The following is a 22,952-nucleotide window of genomic DNA, read 5'->3' as shown; positions in this document are numbered from 1 at the left end:
AGAAGGTGGCGGCATGCATCACTAACGTTTGTTTGCGGACCGCCATAATAATATAGAAGAAGAATGTTGTCATATTCTCTTCCTGGTTGAAAAGATGGCGGCTAATCAAGCTTTGCGCCAATTAGTCCCTCCATCCCTGTCTGCTAAAGTTGAAGGGTATGTTGACAGCTATGTTTAGTACTCTTATGATCCGTGTTTTAACTATATCTAAGCTATACAATCAAAGAGACCGTTCAACAGAATTGTGTTGGGTCAGGAAGGGGGCAGCGTGGTACGTAGGCTAGCAGCACTAGCTAACGTAAGCTAGCTAGTAAGCTACAGCACATTTTACAGCTAGCTAGCTAAATTAGCTACGGAATGTAGGCTAGTGTGATTAAGTTTCTCTCTCTGTATTGGCACCTGATACTTGCTTGGCTCCTGGTCAATCAAATCAGATTCACTTTTGTTAGCTACATCATCCAACGTTATAGACGATGCGTTTGTTTTAATGCTAATCAGACCAGATCAGTTCTGAATGAAGTGGCATCAATAAATGTTAACGTTATATCTCTGGTGCTATTCCAGTTTAAAAAAAGCGTTTTAGCCATTTAAGCTTTGAAAACATGTTTTGGCTTGAAATAATGAGGACTGTAGGATCTAGAACAGGGGTGTTCAACACTTACTCTACGAGGTCCAGAGACTAAAGGCTTTCTGTTCTACCTGTCAATTAATTGCACCCACCTGGTGTCCCTGGTCTAAATCAGTCCAGGTTAAAGGGAAACGGAAGAAAATACAGTGGAACTGGCTTCGAAATCCACAGTTGAGTTTGAAGGATATAGAATAATGAGGAAGTAAGGAACCATTGATGTCAGGAATGGTTTAGTCAGATGGACAGGTGTGTCTACCATAGATCACATGGGGGGGCTAGGTCTAGCCATGCCCCTTCTCCTTAGTTGCCTAAGGTGCTAAACTGTGAGGATTCATAACTTAGTTGTTGTCAGCAACATGTCAAGAAATTGCATGAGCTGAGTCAGACATCCCCTTAGTGGTTAGAGTGATCTGCACCCATCCATAATTGTACATTCAAAACGTTGCTTCTAATTTGTCATGTGTTTCTTCGTCACACAGCTCATTTGCATATCTCACAGTGAGAGACAGGTTGCCGACCATCCTGACAAGAGTCATTGACACCATCCATCGCAACAAAAACAAGTTCTTTGAGGAGTTTGGAGAGGTAAGAATAACCACCATCACTTGTCCATCCTAAGCCACTGTGCTATAAACATACAAATATTGGACATTTTTTATTTCCTGACACATCCTGATCTTGGATCAGCTTCTCCTCCCCCAAATCCTTACAATTAACACTTGGGTAAAAAACACAAAATTGACCTTGGATCAGGGTCTATGGTTCAACTTCATCCTACTCCTCTTCTATATCAAATTGTATTGGTCACATACACATATTAAGCAGATGTTATTGCGAGTGTAGCGAAATGCTTATGTTTCCATAGGAGGGAGTCCAGGCAGAGAAGAGGACCATTGGCTTTCTTTCTAAGCTGAGAAATGAGCTGCTGACAGACAAGCCTGTCCTGGTTCTGTGTGACGGCCTGGAGGACACAGACAGCTGGAACCAGTACCTCCAGAGACAGCAGAGGCTACTGGGGGAGCGGGACCCCGTCAGCTGGTTCAAGTCCCCCTGGCTCTACATAGAGTGCTACATGTACCGCAGGATACAGGAGGCCATCTGGCTCAAGTGAGAACCAGTGCTGCTAAATGTTACCATTAGCTTAGACTTGAGAAGGGAATGCATAGATCAGGGTTTCCCAAACTCGGTCCTCGGGACCCCACGTTTAGATTTTTGCCCTAGCATTACACAGCTGATTCAAATAACGAATCATCAAGTTTTGATAGTTTGAATCAGCTGTGTTAGGGCAAAAACCAAAATGAGTTTTGGAAAATAATCCCATTTCAACGAATGTTATAACTGATTTATCAATAAACTACCTATACACTGTTTATACATGATACACTAAATGGATAACTAATTAGGGTATGTGTCTTTTAACCTATCCTTTCTCTCTTTGTGTCTGTGCCAGTCCCCCCATCAGCGACTTTGACGTGTTTAATGAAAGCAAGACGCAGAGTTTCTTTGAGTCCCAACAGGCTGTGATATCCCTGTGTACATATCTACAGGGATTCAACAGGAACATGGACGACCTCTCAGAGACACAGCTCATGGAGCAGTTCCACAAACTACTACAGGTGAATATTGCCAACAATCTTAAATCAAATTGTATTTGTCACATGCGCTGAATACAACAGGTGTAGACCTTAGTGAAATGCTTACTTACAAGCCCTTAACCAACAATGCAGTTTTAAGAAAAAAAGTGTTAAAGTATTTACTAAAATAAAAAGTAAAACATGTAATAAATATATTTTTTAAATGGGTTCACCCCCAGGCTCTGTCGCAGCCGGCCGCGACCGGGAGGTCCGTGGGGCGACGCACAATTGGCCTAGCGTCGTCCGGATTAGGGAGGGTTTGGCCGGTAGGGATATCCTTGTCTCATCTCGCACCAGCGACTCCTGTGGCGGGCCTGGCGCAGTGCGCGCTAACCAAGGGGGGCGGGTGCACAGTGTTTTCTCTGACACATTGTTGCGGCTGGCTTCCGGGTTGGAGGCGCGCTGTGTTAAGAAGCAGTGCGGCTTGGTTGGGTTGTGTTTCGGAGGACGCATGGCTTTCGACCTTCGTCTCTCCCGAGCCCGTACGGGAGTTGTAGCGATGAGACAAGATAGTAATTACTAGCAATTGGATACCACGAAAAGGGGGTCAAATAAAAAAGATTTTTTTTTTTGAAAAAAAAAAGAATATAAGAAAAAGAACAAATAATTAAGGAGCAACAATAAAATAACAGTAGCAAGGCTATATACTGTGGGTACTGGTACAGAGTCAATGTGCGGGGGCACCGGTTAGTCGAGGTAATTGAGGTAATATGTACATGTAGGTAGAAGTAAAGTTACTATGCATGGATAATAAACAAAGCAGCGTAAAAATGGGGGGTAGGTTAATGCAAATAGTCCGGATAGCTGTTTGATTAGCTGTTCAGGAGTCTTATGGCTTGGGGGTAGACGCTGTTAAGAAGCCTTTTGGACCTAGAATTGGCGCTCCGGTACCACTTGCCGTGCGGTAGCAGAGAGAACAGTCTATGACTAGGGTGGCTGGAGTCATTGACAATTTTTTGGGCCTTCCTCTCACACTGCTTGGTATAGAGGTCCTGGATGGCAGGAAGCTTGGCCCCAGTGATGTACCGGGCCGTACGCACTACGCTCTGTAGTGCCTTGAGGTCGGAAGCTGAGAAGTTGCCATACCAGGTGGTGATGCAACCGGTCAGGATGCGCTCGATGGTGCAGCTGTAGAACCTTTTTCTGTAGTCCACAATCATCTCCTTTGTCTTGCTCACGTTAAGGGAGAGGTTGTTGTCCTGGCACCACACTGCCAGGTCTCTGACCTCCTCACTATAGGCTGTCTCATCGTTGTCTGTGATCAGGCCTACCACTGTTGTCGTCGGCAAACTTAATGATGGTGTTGGAGTTGTGCTTGCCCGTTCAGTCATGGGTGAACAGGGAGTACAGGAGGGGACTGAGCATGCACCCCTGAGTTGAGGATCAGCGAGGCAGGTATGTTGTTACCTACCCTTACCACCTGGGGGCGGCCCATCAGGAAGTCCAGGATCCAGTTGTAGAGGGAGGTGTTTAGTCCCAGGGTCCTTAGCTTAGTGATGAGCTTTGAGGGTACTATGGTGTTGAACGCTGAGCTGTAGTCAATGAATAGCAAAAGGTGTTCCTTTTGTCCAGGTGAGAAAGGGCAGTGTGGAGTGCTATAGAGATTGCATCATCTGTGGATCTGTTGGAGCGGTATGCAAATTGGAGTAGGTCTAGTGTTTCTGGGATAATGGTGTTGTTGTGAGCCCTTACCAGCCTTTAAAAGCACTTCATGGCTACAGATGTGAGTGCTACGGGTCGGTAGTCATTTAGGCGTTGTTACCTTGGTGTTCTTGGGCACAGTTCTATGGTGGTCTACTTGATACATGTTGGTATTACAGACTCGGTCAGGGACAGTTTGAAAACGTCAGTGAAGACACTTGTCAGTTGGTCAGCGCATGCTCAGAGTACACGTTCTGGTAATCCGTCTGGCCTTGTGAATGTTGACCTATTTAAAGGTCTTACTCACATCGGCTATGGAGAGCATGATCATACAGTCGTTCGGGACAGCTGATGCTCTCATGCATGCTTTAGTGTTGCTTGCCTCAAAGCGAGCATGGAAGTTATCTAGCTTGTCTGGTAGGCTTGTGTCACTGGGCAGCTCGTGGCTGTGCTTCCCTTTTGTAGTCCGTAATAGTTTGCAAGCCCTGCCACATCCGATGAGCGTCGGAGCCGGTATAGTACAATTCAATCTTAGTCCTGTATTGATGCTTTGCCTGTTTGATGGTTCATCGGAGGGCATAGCGGGATTTCTTATATACGCCCGGGTTAGAGTCCCGCTCTTTGAAAGCGGCAGCTCTAGCCTTTAGCTCAGTGGGGATGTTGCCTGTAGTCCATGACTGCTGTTGGAGTATGTACGTACGGTCACTGTGGGGACGACGTCATCAATGCACTTATTGACGAAGCCAGTGACTGATGTGGTGTACTCCTTAATGCATTCGGAAGAATCCCGGAACATATTCCAGTCTGTGCTAGCAAAACAGTCCTGTAGCGTAGCATCTGTGTCATCTGACCACTTCCTTATTGAGCAAGTCACTGGTACTTCCTGCTTTAGTTTTTGCTTGTAAGCAGGAATCAGGAGGATAGCGTTATGGTCAGATTTGTCAAATGGATGGCGAGGGAGAGCTTTGTACGCATTTCTGTATGTGGAGTAAAGGTGGTGTAGAGTTTTTTTTTTTCCCTCGGGTTGCACATTTAACATGCTGGTAGAAATGAGGTAAAACGGATTTAAGTTTCCCTGTATTAAAGTCCCCGGCTACTAGGAGCGCCGCCTCTGGATGAGCATTTTCTTGTTTGCTTATGACATTACACAGCTCATTGAGAGCCGTCTTAGTGCCAGCATCGGTTTGTAGTGGGAAATAGACAGCTACGAAAAATATAGATGTAATTATCTTGGTAAATAGTGTGGTCTACAGCTTATGAAATACTCTACCTCAGGCGAGCAAAACCTCGAGACTTCCTTAATATTAGATTTCGCGCACCAGCTGTTATTTACAAATAGACACAGACCGCCACCCCTTGTCTTACCGGAGGCAGCTGTTCTATCTTGCCGATGGACAGAAAACCCAGCCAGCTGTATGTTATCCATGTCATTGTTCAGCCACGACTCAGTAAAACATAAGATATTACATTTTTTAATGTTCTTTTGGTAGCATAGTCTTGATCGGATTTTGTTATCCATTGATTGCACGTTGGCTAATAGTACTGATGGTAGAGGGGGGATCCTTACAAGGCACCCCGACCTACGTCCCCGATATCTCCGTCTCTTCTTCATGTGAATGTGGGCCTTGTCGGGTGTCCGAAGTAAATCCTTCGCGTCCGACTCGTTAAAGAAAAAATATTCGTCCAGTTCGAGGTGAGTAGTCACTGTCCTGATATCCAGAAGCTCTTTTCGGTCAGAGACGGTGGTAGAAACATTATGTATAAAATAAGTAAAAAGTATCGCGAAACACACACAATAGTACAATTGGATAGGAGCCCGTAAAACGGCAGCCATCTCCTCCGGCGCCATCTCACAGGTGAAGCTGTGCAAACTTCAGGGGTTTATTATAAGAGGCCAGCTAAATGTTGATTGTTGAAAATGAAAGTGAAGTCGCATTACCAAAGATAATTTGATGTTATGTCTGTTTTGGCATTTAATCCCAAATGTTACGATCACAGTTTCTGTGAGTTAATGTCTCTGTTCCTCCTCTTAGGTGTCTCTGTGGGGTAACAGGTGTGACCTGTCCATCTCTGCTGGCATGGAGAACTCTCAGAAGGCCAGTCCCATTGACTCCCTGTCTGACCTGAAGTCTTTTATCCTGGTGGACGACTCCAACATGGTGTGGTCTGCTCTGACCTCTGCCCAGAGACCAGGGGAGGACGGCAAAACCACCCCAGGGAGGGTGGACATCGTCCTGGACAACGCTGGCTTCGAGCTGGTCACAGACCTGGTCCTCGCTAACTTCCTGGTGTCCGCTGGTCTGGCCAGGGAGGTCCGCTTCCATGGCAAGTCCATCCCCTGGTTTGTCTCCGACGTCACCGCGCACGACTTCCAGTGGACCATCCGCCAGACCCTGGCGGCCAATCACAAGTGGATGTCCAAGAGCGGCGTCCAATGGCAGAGCTACGTACGGGACGGCGTGTGGTCCTATCACGACCACCCGTTCTGGACAATGCCTCATGAGTACTGTGACATGGCGGGCGATGCGCCTGACCTCTACGCGACACTGCAGGGAGCCGACCTGATTCTGTTTAAAGGAGACCTGAACTACAGGAAGCTGACTGGGGACAGGGAGTGGGATCACATGGTGCCGTTTGATAGGGCACTGAGGGGGTTCGGGCCAGCTCCCCTGTGCAGTCTGAGGACTCTGAAGGCTAACATCCAGGTGGGGCTCCAGCCGGGGCAGGGGGAGAACCTCAACACCCAGGAGCCCAGCTGGATGACCAGCGGGAAGTACGCTGTGGTCCAATTCTCCAGCCCTCACAGGGAACAGTAGACCTGTCTGGGACAGGAATTGACGTCAATATGTTCATAATAAGTGGTGTCATCATAATCAGAGGAAGCAAGGGCGTGAGCAGGGCCAGTGTACTTGTAACCATATGCCAGGTTAGAGGTGTAGTATGTTTTGTCTTAGAACTACCTAATGTATTTAAATGAGGAGAGTGGTTTAAAGGAGGATGATAGAGGATACTTTAAAAAGAGGAGGGTAGTTAAGTACGGAGTGGCTGCAGATCCGACTTCTCTGGACCCGTCTTCTCGACAGCTAAAGGTTCGAAGCTTCTGTGAATGTGTGGTATCTCTACTTTACACACAGTCTCTGTTCTACTTGTTCAGCTGCCCAGAGAAGAGGCTACTCTGGCTAAAGGTGCTTGTTTAATAAAGTTAGATCAAACTTGAATCATTGTAAGATTACATAAAGATAATATTCTACAGAACCAAATAAAATAGCATAGTATAACATTACTCTATTACAAAAAACACCTAATTTCTTATATTTTAGGATGATTGTGCTAATGGTCACGTTTTTCTCTCATGCGGTCTAAACTCAGTGCACGCCACTCAGCAAAGGTATGCTACAGTTTAATACCATCTGCAAAAAAATGTGCTCAAGGTACATAACTAATTCAAAACACTGTAGCCTACTTCAAACAACACTGTAGCCTACACTCAATAATATTTAAATGCATATGCCCATGAAACTGATTGCGAGCAAATGGTTGGCGTGCAGATACTGCATGGATGTTTCACTGGTAAAACTTGAAGAATTATCATTCACGATTGACAGTGAGAAATGCGAAGGGAGGGTGACCAGAAGTTTGGGTGTGCGTAGAGGTAAAGAAACACATGCACAGAACGTGAGTCGGATCTTCAGCTCTGGGGAAAGGGATCCAGTGGGATGGGGCTGTGACCTCCGGATCCCCAGCCTCTGCCATTTAAATAATGATCAACTGGCAAAACTACAAAACAATGACATTTACTTCTCCCATTTAACAAATGTGTTGACGGTTGTTTACCATCATCCAGTACTAGGGTTGGCCTCCACCTCGATTCCATTTCAAATCAGTCAATTTAGAAGCATTGAAATTCCAAGTCATGAATTGAAACATGCTTATCTGATCTTAAGTGACTTTTTCCCAACCATATTATGTAATTTATGTAATGTTTTTGTCTCCCCAACAGCGACTACACAAAATATAGATTTGAGACACATTTCATTCATAATCAGAGGCAATAAGATGCAAGGTGCAATTTTAACATTTACATGTTAAGTTGGCCTGTCATGAATAGTTTAGAATTGTTATTTTAAGTTGAGACCTTATGTAATACCAAAAGCCAGCGGCTACTTTTTTAGCCAATTTTTTTTGCATGAGCTTGGCAAGAAAAGAGTAACGTCCATTACAGAGTAACTTGTGGTTGCTGGTATTTTCTGGGTCTTAATCAACGTCATCAGTTTGTCTTGTCAATTTATTGCATGCGTTTTTGTTAGCATACATGGGGGTTTGCACAGTGACCACAGTCCCGGAGTTTACATTTTCATAGTTAAATAACTGAAGTTGAACTACAAGGTAATGTACACACTCTGGAAAACTATAGATAAATCATAGTCTTTGGGGCAGTGCAATCACACATACAAGGCGTGTGTTGTTAAAAGAATAGCACTAACACCTGTCTAAGTATGTATTTCTGTTTCTGTTTGATAGTGCAAAATGTTATTTACTAATGTCATTAGAATGTCTCTGTAACCAGTGCTGGTGCCGTTGTGATCCTAAATGACTGGATTGTTCTCTTTGCAGAAATCTGGAACAAAAATTGTTATATTATAACGGACTTGGTTTAAATAAAGAACTTCAATGACTGGTCTTATCTCATACTGTTGTGTAAATAAATGACAGTAAGAAAAGAGGAACCGAGGCTTGACCTAGAAAGATGATTCCCTTTCACTCATTCTCCCCATATTCTTGCTCTCTTCAATTTATCCTGAGAACGTGTATAAAAAAAATGGAGTTATAATCAGACTACTTGTTTAGCACTTGACATCATATGTCTGAATCTGGGTTGTTTACTGAGTGAAGAGACGTAGAGAGTGGAGCTTCTCTAGGCAGCAGGTCAAACTGGAGGCCATTTTCTCCCAGTTTGCAGAGATAGAGGTTAATGAACCATCAATTTAATTAGCAAAAAGTTTCACCCATAAAATCCAGCTGTCAATTTGTCAAGAAAGTTTTGAAGAATCTGAATCCCCAGTATGATCTCACTGAATTGTTTGTGGAGATGAAGATGCTCATCTTCGTACTGTAACATGCAGAGCTGATCGGTCCTTTTTTATGTACTGAGAATTCTTGCACACGTTGAGGACTGGAAATACTAGTAGTCTTAAGTTAGTAATAACAGTGTTGTGTGAGGCACACCCTGCATTTCTACAAGTTACAACGTTATTCCTTTAGAGAAACAGAGTTATCTTCCAGTGTAGGTTGAAGGTCAAGAGTTGTCCTTGTATGCCCTTGAAACTTACCTAAAGGAATGATTTCATCATGATGCAGCATGTACGTAAAACCCCTTTGTTTGCTGCTTTGGCGGGATAATAGTTTATATTTGATCAGTGGCTATCGTTGATAAGGTATTCCTCTTGAAAGGCCCAATGATAGCAAGACAATTTACTTTAAATTAGTAGCATTTCCTTGGTCATAGTAGGGTGTGATTTAGTCAGTTGTAGTTTGGTGATCTTACTGCAATGCTGTATTCTGTTTTTCTGTATAGATGTAGGCTATGAAAAGATGGAACATATAAGAACATGCATTGCCTGATGTCTGAATCCTCTCATCTTTTCCCCACTTGGAGTTGCATAATGTTGGCATCAGAACGATGTTGACCTCACATTCTGTTTGCTGTGTCATGTTGACCTGCTCTAGAGATACACTATCAATATCGATCTGGCTGCGTTCATTTGTTTCTACCTTTTTTAAATCTCTTTTTTCACATTGTGATGCGAAGCCAGATCTCAGAAAGAGGGATGAGAGCGAGAGGACAGGGAGAAAGAGGAACAGTCCCTATAGCCACTCAACACAATGCTCATGATTAGACCCAAAGAGCTGAATATTGATCCATAACGTCATTAAGGTAAGTACTGTATATATGATGTCTTAGTATGTATTTCATGTAATGGGTTCCTATTTTATTGCTTCCTTCTTGTGGAATTGTTTCGTATAATTTGCCAGATTTGCACATAAATCCACTGATAGACACATTCAATAATGATTTAACTTCTTAGAAGAGTGAGTCAGAAAGGAGTGATATTCTGGGCCACGGCAGTACATGTAACTAAATGACTGATAAGCATTCAGAGAGGAAGTCACACCAGGGTGTAACTCTCCTTGGAGCCTAGTGGCGTCCTCTAAAAGCTTTTCAGGGAAGAGAAAAAGAAGCTGGCGTTTTAGAAAAAATGTAAGGGGACAGGGGAGTTGTTGGAGTGGTTGCCTCTTTCTTTCGTTCTCTCACTCTCTTTTTCTCTTGCTCTCTATCTCTATATATCTGTCACTTGTTGTCCTCTCCTCCATCCCTCCCTCCCACAGCAGTGTAGATAGTTAAGGGAAAAGAGAAAAGCTCTGCCTCTCAAAAATAAGTGGGAGGGAGGAATGTTTTTGGGCTGTCTCCAGGCGGAACCTGGGAGGGAAGAGAGAGCAAGGAGGGAAGAGAAAAGAGAGAGAGAGAACCTAGTGAACACCTCTTCCCGTCCTCTTCAGCCCAACAGCCAGTATTGAGTTGCTTAGCACAGGCTGTTAAGGAAGAAACAGAGCAAGAGAGGGACGAGAGAAAAGAGAGAGAGAAGACAGAACAGAGCCCTTCTCCCCTCCCACCCCTTAGTGAGCCAGTCTAAACCAAGCTGCTTGTCACTGCTGTTGTTCTGTGAATGTGATGCTGGTCAGACAGTCCCATACGCAGATTTCCAAACCTCTCGGAGCTCCTCTCAGATCCCGAACGACCCTGGAGAGCCCCACCATCTCCCCCCCAAAACTCTCACCACAGCAGCCGACCACCCCCAACAGCAACATGTACCCTGAGGAGACACGCGGAGGTGGTGGGGCGGCCGCCTTTAACTACCTGGACGGAGGGTATGACTACACAGCCCCTGCCCAAGGCCCGGCCCCCCTCTATTACTCCACCACCCCCCAGGATGCCCACGGACCCCCTTCGGATGGCAGCATGCAGTCCCTGGGCAGCAGTCCCACTGGCCCACTGGTGTTTGTGTCCTCCAGCCCCCAGCTCAGCCCCTTCCTCCACCCCCCAAGCCACCATGGTCTCCCCAGCCAGTCATACTACCTGGAGACCTCTTCCACACCCTTATACAGGTGAGTGATCTAAGCTGTCGTTGAGCCTTAGTATATGGGAATCAGCTGTTCTGGCTGAACATGTGTTGTTGTAATGTAAGTAGATGAGAGAGAGAGTGAGATCAGTAATGTGATGTTTATTTGATCATTGTTATTTGGACAGTGTATGTTGCTGACTATGGAGTATCTTTCAACAGCTGCCATGTCCCTGTAAGTCTGGTACACCAGACCACTAATTATGTAATTGTGACAGAGCATTTCAGTAAAGACATGGCATGTCCTGACCCATATGATATTTTTGCTCGGAGAGAGAGAGTGATACCCTACATTGAGTGAATATATACTGTAGATATAGAGGTTTGGCCTTTTTTTTTTATTGTTCCCTTCATTGTTTGACTGTTCTTATCCCACATTAACATTAATATTTTTAGGGGATACCATTTTGTTATTTTGCTCTGTGTACTTTTGTTTCTCTAGCATCTTTTTAGTAGATTGTCTGGCCAACAAATAATGATAGTCAGCCAAAATAGACTCTTTAAAACTAAACATATACTCAGGACTTAGTTTTATTACATATATTCAATAATGTTTAGTCCTCAAAGTTGGCTATTATGCTCATTATATAAATACTGTATATGTGACATTACTGTACTAGGTTATCGTCATTAAAAATGAAAGATCATTAATTCATTATCAGAAGGGAAATATTTAGGCTATTGTGAGCAGCGTTTATAAAGCCGTAGCAACGGAGCTTTAATCCCTCCGATTAACGACTTTGCTGGAGACCTTGAGAAAAGAACAATACGTAAGAACAACAAAAGTACACACGCACATTTCATTTCCAGAATGAGATGGAGACAGATCTAGTTGCTCAGGGATAGCAGATTAGTCTAAGATGCTGCTGTTAGCTATAATTGGCTCAATTTGTCCTTTGAGGGATTGAAAGGCTCAATGGTGTGAACCTCTATTACACTTTTCACTCTCTATTGAATCAGAAAAGATCATTGTCTGACAGTTGTGAGATTTTTATCAGAGAAATTGATGTTGGTTGTTCCATGTTTTCAAAGCACTTAGATTGAAACCAAGGCAGAGGTCATTAGAGAAGTATGCTTTTAAAGACAACCAGCACACTATTAAAAGGAGAAAACCAATTCAATCGTATTTATTTTATGTTGCCCAAAAGGCACATTTGAATTAACGAGTTTGTAAAAAAGCTTTCAGTGCTGTCATCTTGAAAAAATTATGTCACAAAGTACAACTCCAGGTTGACTCATCCAGAGAGGAAGAAGCGAGAGTTTTCCACGAAAAATAAGACCATCATTTCAGGATTTTTTTAATGGAAGTAAATAAAAAATGTTTTATTGCTAATTCGCTTTGTGAGGCTTATTTATGTAATATAAGTTTTTTAATGGTTAGGTTGTCACGAATGAACTGATATAAGTGGCATTTCGGCAATTAAAAAAACAACGACTTTATATCAGAGTTGTGCCCTTTGTCATAGAGATAGATAGAGAACTCATCATGGATATAACCCATTTTAACATTGTCATTGGCATCGAGGGCTTCCACCAATTTAATGTAGTCAACTTGGTGGGGATTCATATGAGTTTGGAGCAATCAGCCAATGAAGAAGAAAATTGACTACTTTAAAATGGAGATACCCTCAATGGCACTGCCCATGCTGTCATAGACGCTATAATGGGTACAGATACAAAGATGAGTCCTCTATCTATCTCCATGACCTGTTGTTCACACACGTATCTGCCCTCTAATTGGCTTGAATGGTTCCATCTGATTTCGCCTTCCATCTTTGAGGACATGTACTGTATTTCCATTGTTAGAGCGGTCAATTAACTATCTTGTCAATATATTTGACAATCTTTGACTCATCCCAGCAAAGACAATCATCTGACAAACCCTGTGTTGCAGGTCGAGTGTGGTAACCAATCAGCTATCAGCGTCAGAGGAGAAGCTCTGCATCGCCTCCGATAGGCAGCAGTCGTACAGTGCGGCAGGGTCAGGGGTCAGGGTGTTTGAGATGGCCAACGAGACGAGGTACTGTGCGGTCTGCAGCGACTTTGCCTCTGGGTACCACTACGGAGTTTGGTCCTGCGAGGGCTGCAAAGCCTTCTTCAAAAGGAGCATCCAAGGTAAGCCTCCTCTCATCCCTACTACTATATCCCACTCCACTTCCCAACATCTGTGTCAATGCAATGTGTGTGTGTGTGTGTGTGTGTGTGCGCGCATGCGTGTGTAAATGTATGTGTGTGTGTGTGCGTGCATCTCTGTGCGTGTGTGTGTGTGTGTGTTTGTGTCTGTGTGTGCGTCTCTGTGTGGGTGTGTGTGTGTGTGTGTGTGTGTGTGTGTGTGTGTGTGTGTGTGTGTGTGTGTGTGTGTGTGTGTGTGTGTGTGTGTGTGTGTGTGTGTGTGTGTGTGTGTGTGTGTGTGTGGCTCCTAACCAGCTTTGTAAGGTCAATTTACAGTATATCTGGCCGAGTCACTTATATGTGAATTAAATTTGTAGCCTGTTGGGAACCATATTGGGAGTATGTAGGAGGCCGTTGGTTGAAATTTTCCCGGAGAATCTGATGTTCTCATTGGTTCTGCCTCCTTTGACACTAGCAAATCACGAGCCAATCACCACAGATTTTTTTCTTCTTCTCCAAAGCATATCATTGGTGCCACATGGGGATGGAGTGGGGAAAGACAGCGCATGTCAGTATGGAGCACAGTTCACAATAGAGTACCACAGTATGAGTCATACTACACATAAAACCTAACTGTCAAACAAGGAAATGGTTCCAATTGTTTTTCCACCATTATTTTTTAGAAACATTTAAAATAAGGGCTGTGTTTTGTGCCATTTTGATAACTGTGTAAATCTCTCCAGGACAAGGTGAGTTTTACCAATATATTCGCCTGGATTTTCGCCCCCCAAAATGAATTTCTAATTAATTAATGTGGCTATCATAAAGAACTATAAATGCCATGATGATCTGGACAAGACTGCCGAATCGAGGCAAAGGTAACAAACTCTGGATTAACTATCTAATGTTTGCTAAATGTATTAATTGAATGGTGGAAAAACAATTGGAACCATTTCCCTGTTTGACCTCTAGGTTTTATGGGTGTTATGACACCTCCACTATGCATGTAACATCTCACCAGCTGGTCACTTTTTTTCTTGTGACAGGTACATTTGTTGCAGCATAGCTAATGCCACAGTAATTATAGGCCTAATATATCTGAATAATATTGGGTATGGAGGGTGATCATAGGTACACATACAATTTGGTGTCAAATGAAACCTGGGAGTCTACAGTATATACCTGTAACGGCCGTCGTATGAAGAAGGTATGGACCAAAGCGCAGTGTGGGAAGTGTTCATGATTATTTATTTTTAAAAACTGAACACTGAGACAAAATAACAAAATGTAACAACACAAAACAGTTCTGTCTGGTGAAGACACAAAAACAGAAAACAACTACCCACAAAGCATCGGTGGGGAAAAGCTACCTAAGTATGGTTCTCAATCAGAGACAACGATAGACAGCTGCCTCTGATTGAGAACCACACCCGGCCAAAACCAAAGAAATACAAAACATAGAAAATGAACATAGAATGCCCACCCAAATCACACCCTGACCAAACCAAAATAGAGACATAAAAAGATCTCTACTGTCAGGGCGTGACAATACCAGTCAAAAGTTTGGACACACCTACACCTTCCATTTGTTTTTCTTTATTTTTACTATTTTCTATATGGTAGAATAATAGTGAAGACATCACAACTATGAAATAACACATGGAATCATATAGTAACCAAAAAAGTGTTAAACAAATCTAAATATATTTTATATTGGAGATTCTTCAAAGGGATTCTTCACCATTTGCCTTGATGACAGCTTTGCACACTCTTGGCATTTTCTCAACCAGCTTCATGAGGTAGTCAGCTGGAATGCATTTCAATTAACAGGTGTGCTTTGTTAAAAGTTCATTTGTGGAATTTCTTTCCTTCTTAATGCATTTGAGCCAATCAGTTGTGTTGTGACAAGGTAGGGGTGGTATACAGATGATAGCCCTATTTGGTAAAAGACCAAGTCCATATTATGGCAAGAACAGCTCAAATAAGCAAAGAAAAACGACAATGAAGGTCAGTCAATCCGGAAAATTTCAAGAACTTTGAAAGTTTCTTAAATTGCAGTTGCAAAAACCATTAAGCGCTATGATGAAACTGGCTCTCATGAGGACCGATACATGGTAAGAAGACCGGGAGTTACCTCTGCTGCAGAGGATAAGTTCATTAGTGTTACCAGCCTCAGAAATTACAGCCCAAATAAATGCTTCACAGAGTTCAAATAACAGACACATCTCAACATCAACTGTTCAGAGGAGACTGCGTGAATCAGGCCATGGTCGAATTGCTGCAAAGAAACCACTACTAAAGGTCCCAAATAATAAGAAGAGACTTGCTTGGGCCAAGAAACACGAGCAATGGACATTAGACCGGTGGAAATCTGTCCTTTGGTCTGATGAGTCCAAATATGAGATTTTTGGTTCCAACCGCTGTGTCTTTGTGAGATGCAGAGTAGGTGAATGGATTATCTCCGCATGTGTAATTTTCACCTGCTGCCCCCCTACAAAAGTTCCCTCAAATTTTTTTCGGCACAGAGCAGATTTCAGGTCTGCTTAGTGCAAACTTGAACGTTGTGAAAATTGTTTGCAAATTCCTGCGAACACTGAGGCTGTACCCACTTTAAGTTACAGTTTTAACAGTGGCCAAGTAGGCTACTGTGGCTATTTGATTATAATGTAGGCCTACCAGAGTGTTGCCTACCATCAAAAACAATGTAAAAACACATCCCATAACATTTCAACATGGAAATAGCTGTTCATTCATATAGTATCAGCCAATGTGTGGTGTTCAGTATAGGCCTACATTCCATGAGACTTTTGAAAAAAAACATGCAGAGCTTGACATTAACCTGTTTATCCACTTGTCCTTCAGACAAGGAGATGCCTGAAAATGTTGTTGTGTTGTTTGATGCAAGAAACCACTTTACAAAATAAAATGCATTATTATTCCCATACCATTAATACAGACAATCAGGCAAATTATACTATCCTCTGTCTATTGGTTACTTAGTTTATTCAAGCCTGTCTCAAAATACACACTGCCCCTTTAAGACAAAAACAAGCTCTTTACCTGGCTTGCTTTTCAAAGCAATCAATCCTTTATTGCTGACTACAAATGATTTATAACTGGGCTATTAACTAACTTACTAGCAAAGGATATTAACTAAATGTGCACACGTGGCTACATGAAGTTCTGTAACGCAGTCCACTTCAAAGTGAATGGCACAGATCTATACATGGCAATGTACTATTTGCATATAGGCCAACTGCAGCTCTGATTGGTTATGTCGCTCCAGTCTGTGCACAGTACAGGCTGAGTCTTGCGTGTCAATGCAGTAGCATCCTACTCCGATGTGTTCTGCCTACAACAAAATATCTTGCATAGTTCGTTTTGTTTTGGTATGTTGCATTGAAAGTGGCTAATATTGCGCTGATTCAATCACAATTGCCACAGTGGTCACTTTCTGAATCAAAATGCAAGCCGAGATCTACAGCTAAGTTATTTTTTTTACATGACTTAAAAAACGTAAGCCTATGCAACATTGACCAATTAAAAACAGTACTGTAGCAATGAGGTTTGTGCAAGTAAGCTGTAGGCCCAATACATTATCACTGCATACTGGCTTTGCTTGAATTGCCCTGCCAATCTATTGTTGTTCAGGCCATTTTAAAAATATATTTCAATATTTGAGGTAGGCTATATGATCACACCGGTAATCGATACGTTGTTGCATTACTTGTGAGGCACAGCTTAGTGAGCATACATTTAAATAATTAGCTTTTTATTTTACTGGACTGATGGTGCCTGCTTTTGATGGTCAGTCTCAGCTATTCCTTTCCTCCACTGACCAAAAAGGCACACTGTCTTCCAGCTGATGGCGAAACTCGAGTCGCACCGCATTATTTATGCCTCATCCACAGATTCATGTTGTTACTCCTATGAACAGAGAAAGTGAAATATTCCTCGATATAAAAAAACACTTAAGCCACTAAAAACAACGCAATCCTATAGATACACTTTCCTACTCGTTCATTACTGCTGCAGTGCTTGTTGTAGCGCTGAGTGGAAATAGGAAGAATGCGCATTTTATGGTTTATAAAAGTGTTGAATACAAAGTGTTGACAGTGCTGAGTAAGAACATGAACTCATACAAACAGCAGCTCTTTGCTGTATTCGTTGACAGTCTCTCTCTAGTCATGGTTTTAAACGTTTTGAAATCTCACAGTATCAATTTTACTGTAGATTTATTTTATGCCTGTTACGTTACTGTAGACACGGTCATCTGAGCAATCTGATTGGCCAGCAGTAGACCTATAGTGCACTTGATATGCTCTCTGGCCCGCTGGAAAGGCTGAGTTTGTACCTTCAGACACATTAAATTGTTCAAATTGGCAACAGTTCGCCTACCTGGCATGCAGGGCAGCTGAATCAGGTGCACCTACCACCAACAGCCCAAGACAAATAAAATAAATAGGAACACAAGGCTTTATTGTTCGGTTTTTATAGAATTGTTTGGCGATAGACTAGGAATACCTTGGGGATCGACCAGTTGGTGACCACTGCTCTAGAAAGTTGAATGAAATTAAATCTCGTGTTCCTCTCTGTTGGCTGATATACATTTTTTCTGTGTGGCAGTCCTGGGGGAGCTGCGCGGCAGTCTCGGGGCTATTGCGCGCACCCCTACCAAGATGGGCTTGCCCGGTTTTGTGATAGGCTGAGCTGAGCTCATGCAAACTCACATTCAAACGCTGTCATCAGTTAGACAGCCGAGATCATAGACAGCAAGATCGCTGTATAGGGTGCCTTTAAACATAGAAAGAGCACATTCTATGTTGTAACCTCTCAAACGTCCTATTTTTTGGGATGCTAAAACCATGATTTGATCAAACAGTAAAGTGCATTATCCTCATGATTCCTGTAATGAAAGTGTCTGCTCTGCTGCTGTGCATGTGTTCTCGCGGGGGCCTGCTACTGTGATGAGCCAAAATGTGTTCAATAACAATGTGTTCTGATCCTATAACACAGCTTTGGAAGCTTCATCCCCTTGTCCTTGTCGAAGAGAGGAGGGCCTCAGTTTTCTTTAGATTACATTTTTCTTTCTCCATATTCAACTCAATAGCAACTATTTTACAACCAAGATATTTAACATGGCTTTGAGATATGGAGCGGTGCACGTGCACAATTTGCACCGGTCATTGAGAGGGCATTTGCCTATTAGGTCTGCAAAGTTTTCTTTAGACATTGAATTTACTGTTGGATGAATACATGGCTACTAGCAGTGGCTAGTAGAGTTAAATGTAATGTGTTTTGAGTTTCCACTTTCTCAGGTATGGAACCCCAAATGATTAGCCTATGATATTAATTAGTGCCAGTGGCGCAACTTTGGTTTTAGAAGTGGGGGAGGACATAATTTATTAATTATTTTATCCAGTTGGATAAATACTCCAAATAGCCTACCCAACCGCTCAGAGGTGTCTGCATGGTCCTAAAGCACACCGTTGGCTCGTTTTGTATCACATTCTATGATAAAACTGGGGGGGGGGGTAAAAATGCAATTTCAGAATGTGGGGTGCACATGTCCCCCCGTCCCCAGTGAATATTGCGCCCCTGGTTACTGCACATGAAGATGTATGTAATTAATCTCTATTGAACCCCCCAAAAATCAGTCATATTTTAACAGTAAAATATAGCAACTACACTGAGTGTACAAAACATTATGAACACCTGCTCTTTCTGTAGCATGGACTGACCAGGTGAATCCAGGTGAAAGTTTATTGATGTCACCTATTGAATCCAATAAAAATTTTAAGCCTTGAGACATGGATGGTGTATGTGTGCCATTCAGAGGGTGAATGGGCAAGACAAAATATTTAAGTGCCTCAAAGGACGTGCAGCCAATTTGGGAAGCATTGGAGTCAACATGGGCCATCATCCCTGTGGAACGCTTTCAACACATGTAGAGTCCATGCCCCGATGAATTGAGGCTGTTCTGAGGGCAAAAGGGGGTGCAACTCAATATTAGGAAGGTGTACCTAATTTTTTGTACTCTCAGTGTATAGTCTAATTGTCAACCCCAAATTATTGACAATCACTGGATTAGGTTGCACATCAAAATATCTTGAATATGCATTCCTGCTTGGATGTGTTAGATTAAATCATGTATTTCTTGAATACCTCAGTAGTACAGTATATGTATTATACTTCTTAATAAAGCACTATGAATTACTTTATAAGATGATTACTCATGATTTTGGCTCGACCAAATCAAGGGCTGGTGCCACCAAATGTAAAACTTAATGACACCAGTGACACCAGGGAAAATGTTAGTCTGGAACCCTGTGGAGTTGGCAGCACGCACTGTGATGTGGGCTGGTGTGGATAAAATGCCAAGGCCAAATTATTGTCCCAGTTCCAACCTGGGCTATAGCAGTTATTTATTCAGACCCATAACCATTCAATGCTCCATTCAAGGCCGTGTGCATCTTATTCTAGTCGTATATTATTCAAGCATGTCATTAAAATTATGCAGAGAAGGACAACAAAACATATTTTATGTAGCCCTTTCCTGCAGTCAAATGACCAAATCGCCCTCTAGTGGCCTCGTGGGTGGAATGTTATTCATATCTTTCATAGAGATTTTTGATGTACCGATTCCATGGTACTGGATGTATGAGTTGATATATAAAACAACGCAAGATACACGACTTTGTGCTTTTCAGCTAAAATTATTATATAGAATTCTTGCCACCAACAAAATGTTGAATATTTGGGGCATAAAATCATCCAAGCTCTGCAGATTTTGTTGTGAGGATACAGAATCAATAGACCATTTATTTTGGTATTGCCCTCAGGTAGCCTGTTTCTGGTCTCAGGTTCAGGAATGGCTGAAAATGCATAGCATTGATCTAAAATTGACCCTAGAAATAGTACTGTTATGAGATCTGGAGAGACCGGGTCAGTCAATTACTAATATACTAATACTCTTAGTAAAAGTATTTATCTTCAACTCGCAATCTGTGGATTCTATTCGATTGGATAGATTGAAATTGTACATTAAACATCACAGCATAGTTGAAAGATATGTGTTGCGTAGAAACCCGAAGTGGGTGGCCAGCAGAGATCAATGGGATGGGCTGAGGGAAGCTGAGGGTTGGTATGTGGAATTGGAGACAAGTGGATAGATCATAATAAAGTGAATAAATCATAATAAAAAGTACATTTGAATGACACTAAGTGGCAGTGTTTTTACAACTAATGCCGGTTTGCCTGAGGCTGATGCCGTGCAGGTGCTTGTACACATGCATATATACACACTCTCATTCAAATAAACACATACAAGATCACACACATACATGTAATAGTGCCAGACATGCACACAAACATATACTGTTGGCATCGCTGTTATGATTTCAGTTGTCCTTGATGTCCTTTGTTTTAAATGTATTCTTTTGTTTTATTATTTTCTTGCGTTGTTGTTTGCTGTTTTCTTCTGTCTTTTCCTTTTTTCTCTTTAGTTCATTCTCTTGGTTGTTGATGCATTGGGGGGTTCTTGGGGGTGGGGAATGGAATTAATTGGATTTTTTATTTTATTTTTTCTTCCTGGGGGGGTACTGTGGGAGGGGTCTCAGATGGTTGAAGGACAGCTATTGGGGAACTGTGGGGTGATCTTGGAACGTTCGGGTTCACGTTTTTTGGCCTGGTGGTAGATCGGTCAACATGCCCTTGAGCAGGGCATTGACACTGGATGCTTCTGTGTGTCGCTCTGAATGGGAATCTGTTGGATGACTGGTATGATGTAGTTATTGAGCGGCTTTATTGCAAGTATATTGTAAGTTTCGAATATTCAATAAATAATAATAAACAATTATATATATTTTTTTCTTTTCTTCATATTTTCATAATTAATAAATGTTATTTAAAAAGATCTACCAAAAATCTGGTGTTTCTATGTCAAACGGTTTTGTTATAGTTGAGTCTTCTGTGTTGTATATAAAGTGTAATATTGGGATGCAAACTCAAAATTGAATACATTTAAACACAATACGTTTTTTGGGTTTAGGCTCATAAAATGTCTAGGGCTCATCAGGCTAAGGTAGCATCAGGCTTAAATTTTTAGGCTGATCAAATCTCTAACCCGACATATTTAGTTCCAATCCATCAGAGCCACATCAAAGCTAGTTGAGTCATAGAGCGGGGGCATTCTGATGAGTCTGGGGGTGTCTGGACCAAATCTAGTTTACTTAAATAGGACCTTACCTACATACAGAGAAAATAACTTTGAGGTGTAACACTGTCATTTGCTAGCACCACTTTAGTGCTATTGCTAAAGGTGGGCTTACACTGGGTGTAGAGAAAGAACACTAGTCAAAAGACAACAGAACGACTGAAAGGGAGTGTCTTGTATAGTAGGTCGTATGCCATAGACACCACAGTTTCATCAATACTGAAAGTGAACATGTTTTAAAACCATAACCTAATGTTCTTTCAGTCTAAAGATAAAGTTCAATAGGTTGTCCTGGGTAGCTGAGTTAATTTGACCTTGTAAGGAAGAGGAATCTGAAATGACATACAGAATATTTCGAGGGGATCGTGGACATCCCACAGCAAAATACACATAATCAGAACGCAGCTGGTCTCCATGGTAATCATACATTTTAATTCCCTCTATGCCAGAGATACATGAAAAATCAACATGTGCGGCAGTCCTAGTGATTGGAATGGGGGTCTCAGCCCAATTATTATTATTTTTTTTCAGGTCACAATGACTACATGTGCCCTGCGACTAACCAGTGTACAATGGACAGGAATCGTAGGAAGAGCTGCCAGGCATGCCGACTCAGAAAGTGTTATGAAGTGGGGATGGTGAAAGGAGGTGAGTAAGGGAACACAGTGGTACTCAACAATGGACACACACACACAGCTTACAGTTTCTCTTGGTTTGGCTTGCCTCAGTAGTCTGTAAAGGGTAGTATCAGTTAAGACGACAGATTAACACCGGTAACCGGGATACCGGGACTATCCCGGGATCACTCTTCATATTTCCCGAAAAAATTTAATGACAAGACCAGGGAAATTACAAAATTTTCCCCCAATGTAGCACTAATGCAATTCTACAAAATACACAACATGCACAGCAGATTGGCAAAACATGTAATAGCACATTATCCAAACATGGAGGCCTTTAGCATAGTTTATTCATTTCTCACAAGCGTGGGGGACTCCTCTAGATAAATCAATCAATGTTCGATTTTTGGTTTCACTGAATCTCCGTTTGGATATCTGGTAAGAATTAGGCTGGGGAAATGTTAGCTAAGTTGAGGCTAATGATCATCTTTATTCTAATTCCCTCATACAGTGGGGAGAACAAGTATTTGATACACTGCCGATTTTGCAGGTTTTCCTACTTACAAAGCATGTAGAGGTCTGTAATTTTTTATCATAGGTACACATCAACTGTGAGAGACGGAATCTAAAACAAAAATCCAGAAAATCACATTGTATGATTTTTAAGTAATTAATTTGCATTTTATTGCATGACATAAGTATTTGATACATCAGAAAAGCAGAACTTAATATTTGGTACAGAAACCTTTGTTTGCAATCACAGAGATTATACGTTTCCTGTAGTTCTTGACCAGGTTTGCACACACTGCGGCAGGGATTTTGGCCCACTCCTCCATACAGACCTTCTCCAGATCCTTCAGGTTTCGGGGCTGTCGCTGGGCAATATGGACTTTCAGCTCCCTCCAAAGATTTTCTATTGGGTTC

The 22,952-nt window shown here is 42.2% G+C and overlaps 2 protein-coding genes across 5 annotated transcripts in view; both read left to right on the top strand.

The window, feature by feature from the left end:
* Positions 1-74: 74 nt before the first annotated feature.
* armt1 (acidic residue methyltransferase 1) lies at positions 75-8,587 on the top strand. The gene is made up of 5 exons (XM_038962304.1): positions 75-156; positions 1,108-1,213; positions 1,494-1,735; positions 2,079-2,244; positions 5,937-8,587. The coding sequence occupies exons 1-5, from the start codon at positions 95-97 to the stop codon at positions 6,717-6,719; spliced, it is 1,359 nt and encodes a 452-aa protein (XP_038818232.1). The 5' UTR covers positions 75-94; the 3' UTR covers positions 6,720-8,587.
* A 1,104-nt stretch (positions 8,588-9,691) lies between these two features.
* esr1 (estrogen receptor 1) overlaps positions 9,692-22,952 on the top strand; it is a 46,683-nt gene continuing 33,422 nt past the window's right edge. The window contains exons 1-4 of one of the 4 annotated variants that reach the window (XM_038962300.1): positions 9,692-9,838; positions 10,690-11,067; positions 12,976-13,196; positions 21,940-22,056. In XM_038962300.1, coding sequence (XP_038818228.1) covers positions 10,769-11,067; positions 12,976-13,196; positions 21,940-22,056 — 637 coding nt within the window. In that variant the 5' untranslated portion in view covers positions 9,692-9,838; positions 10,690-10,768. Of the gene's footprint in view, positions 9,839-10,633; positions 11,068-12,975; positions 13,197-21,939; positions 22,057-22,952 lie in introns of those variants that run through there. The other 3 variants (XM_038962301.1, XM_038962303.1, XM_038962299.1) reach the window with 3 other exon arrangements.

Source organism: Salvelinus namaycush, chromosome 24, assembly GCF_016432855.1.
Source record: "Salvelinus namaycush isolate Seneca chromosome 24, SaNama_1.0, whole genome shotgun sequence".
Taxonomy (NCBI): Eukaryota; Metazoa; Chordata; class Actinopteri; order Salmoniformes; family Salmonidae; genus Salvelinus; species Salvelinus namaycush.
The sequence above is the reverse complement of the archived record's forward strand: the minus strand, read 5'-3'. Positions and strand labels throughout refer to the sequence as shown.

Bases quoted from the DNA above. Each gene is read 5' to 3' on its own strand.
- armt1 (XM_038962304.1), top strand. From the start codon at position 95: ATGGCGGCTAATCAAGCTTTGCGCCAATTAGTCCCTCCATCCCTGTCT. The intron at 1,214-1,493 runs GTAAGAATAACC...ATGTTTCCATAG, and splicing joins TCTTTGAGGAGTTTGGAGAG to GAGGGAGTCCAGGCAGAGAA. The intron at 1,736-2,078 runs GTGAGAACCAGT...TGTCTGTGCCAG, and splicing joins CAGGAGGCCATCTGGCTCAA to TCCCCCCATCAGCGACTTTG.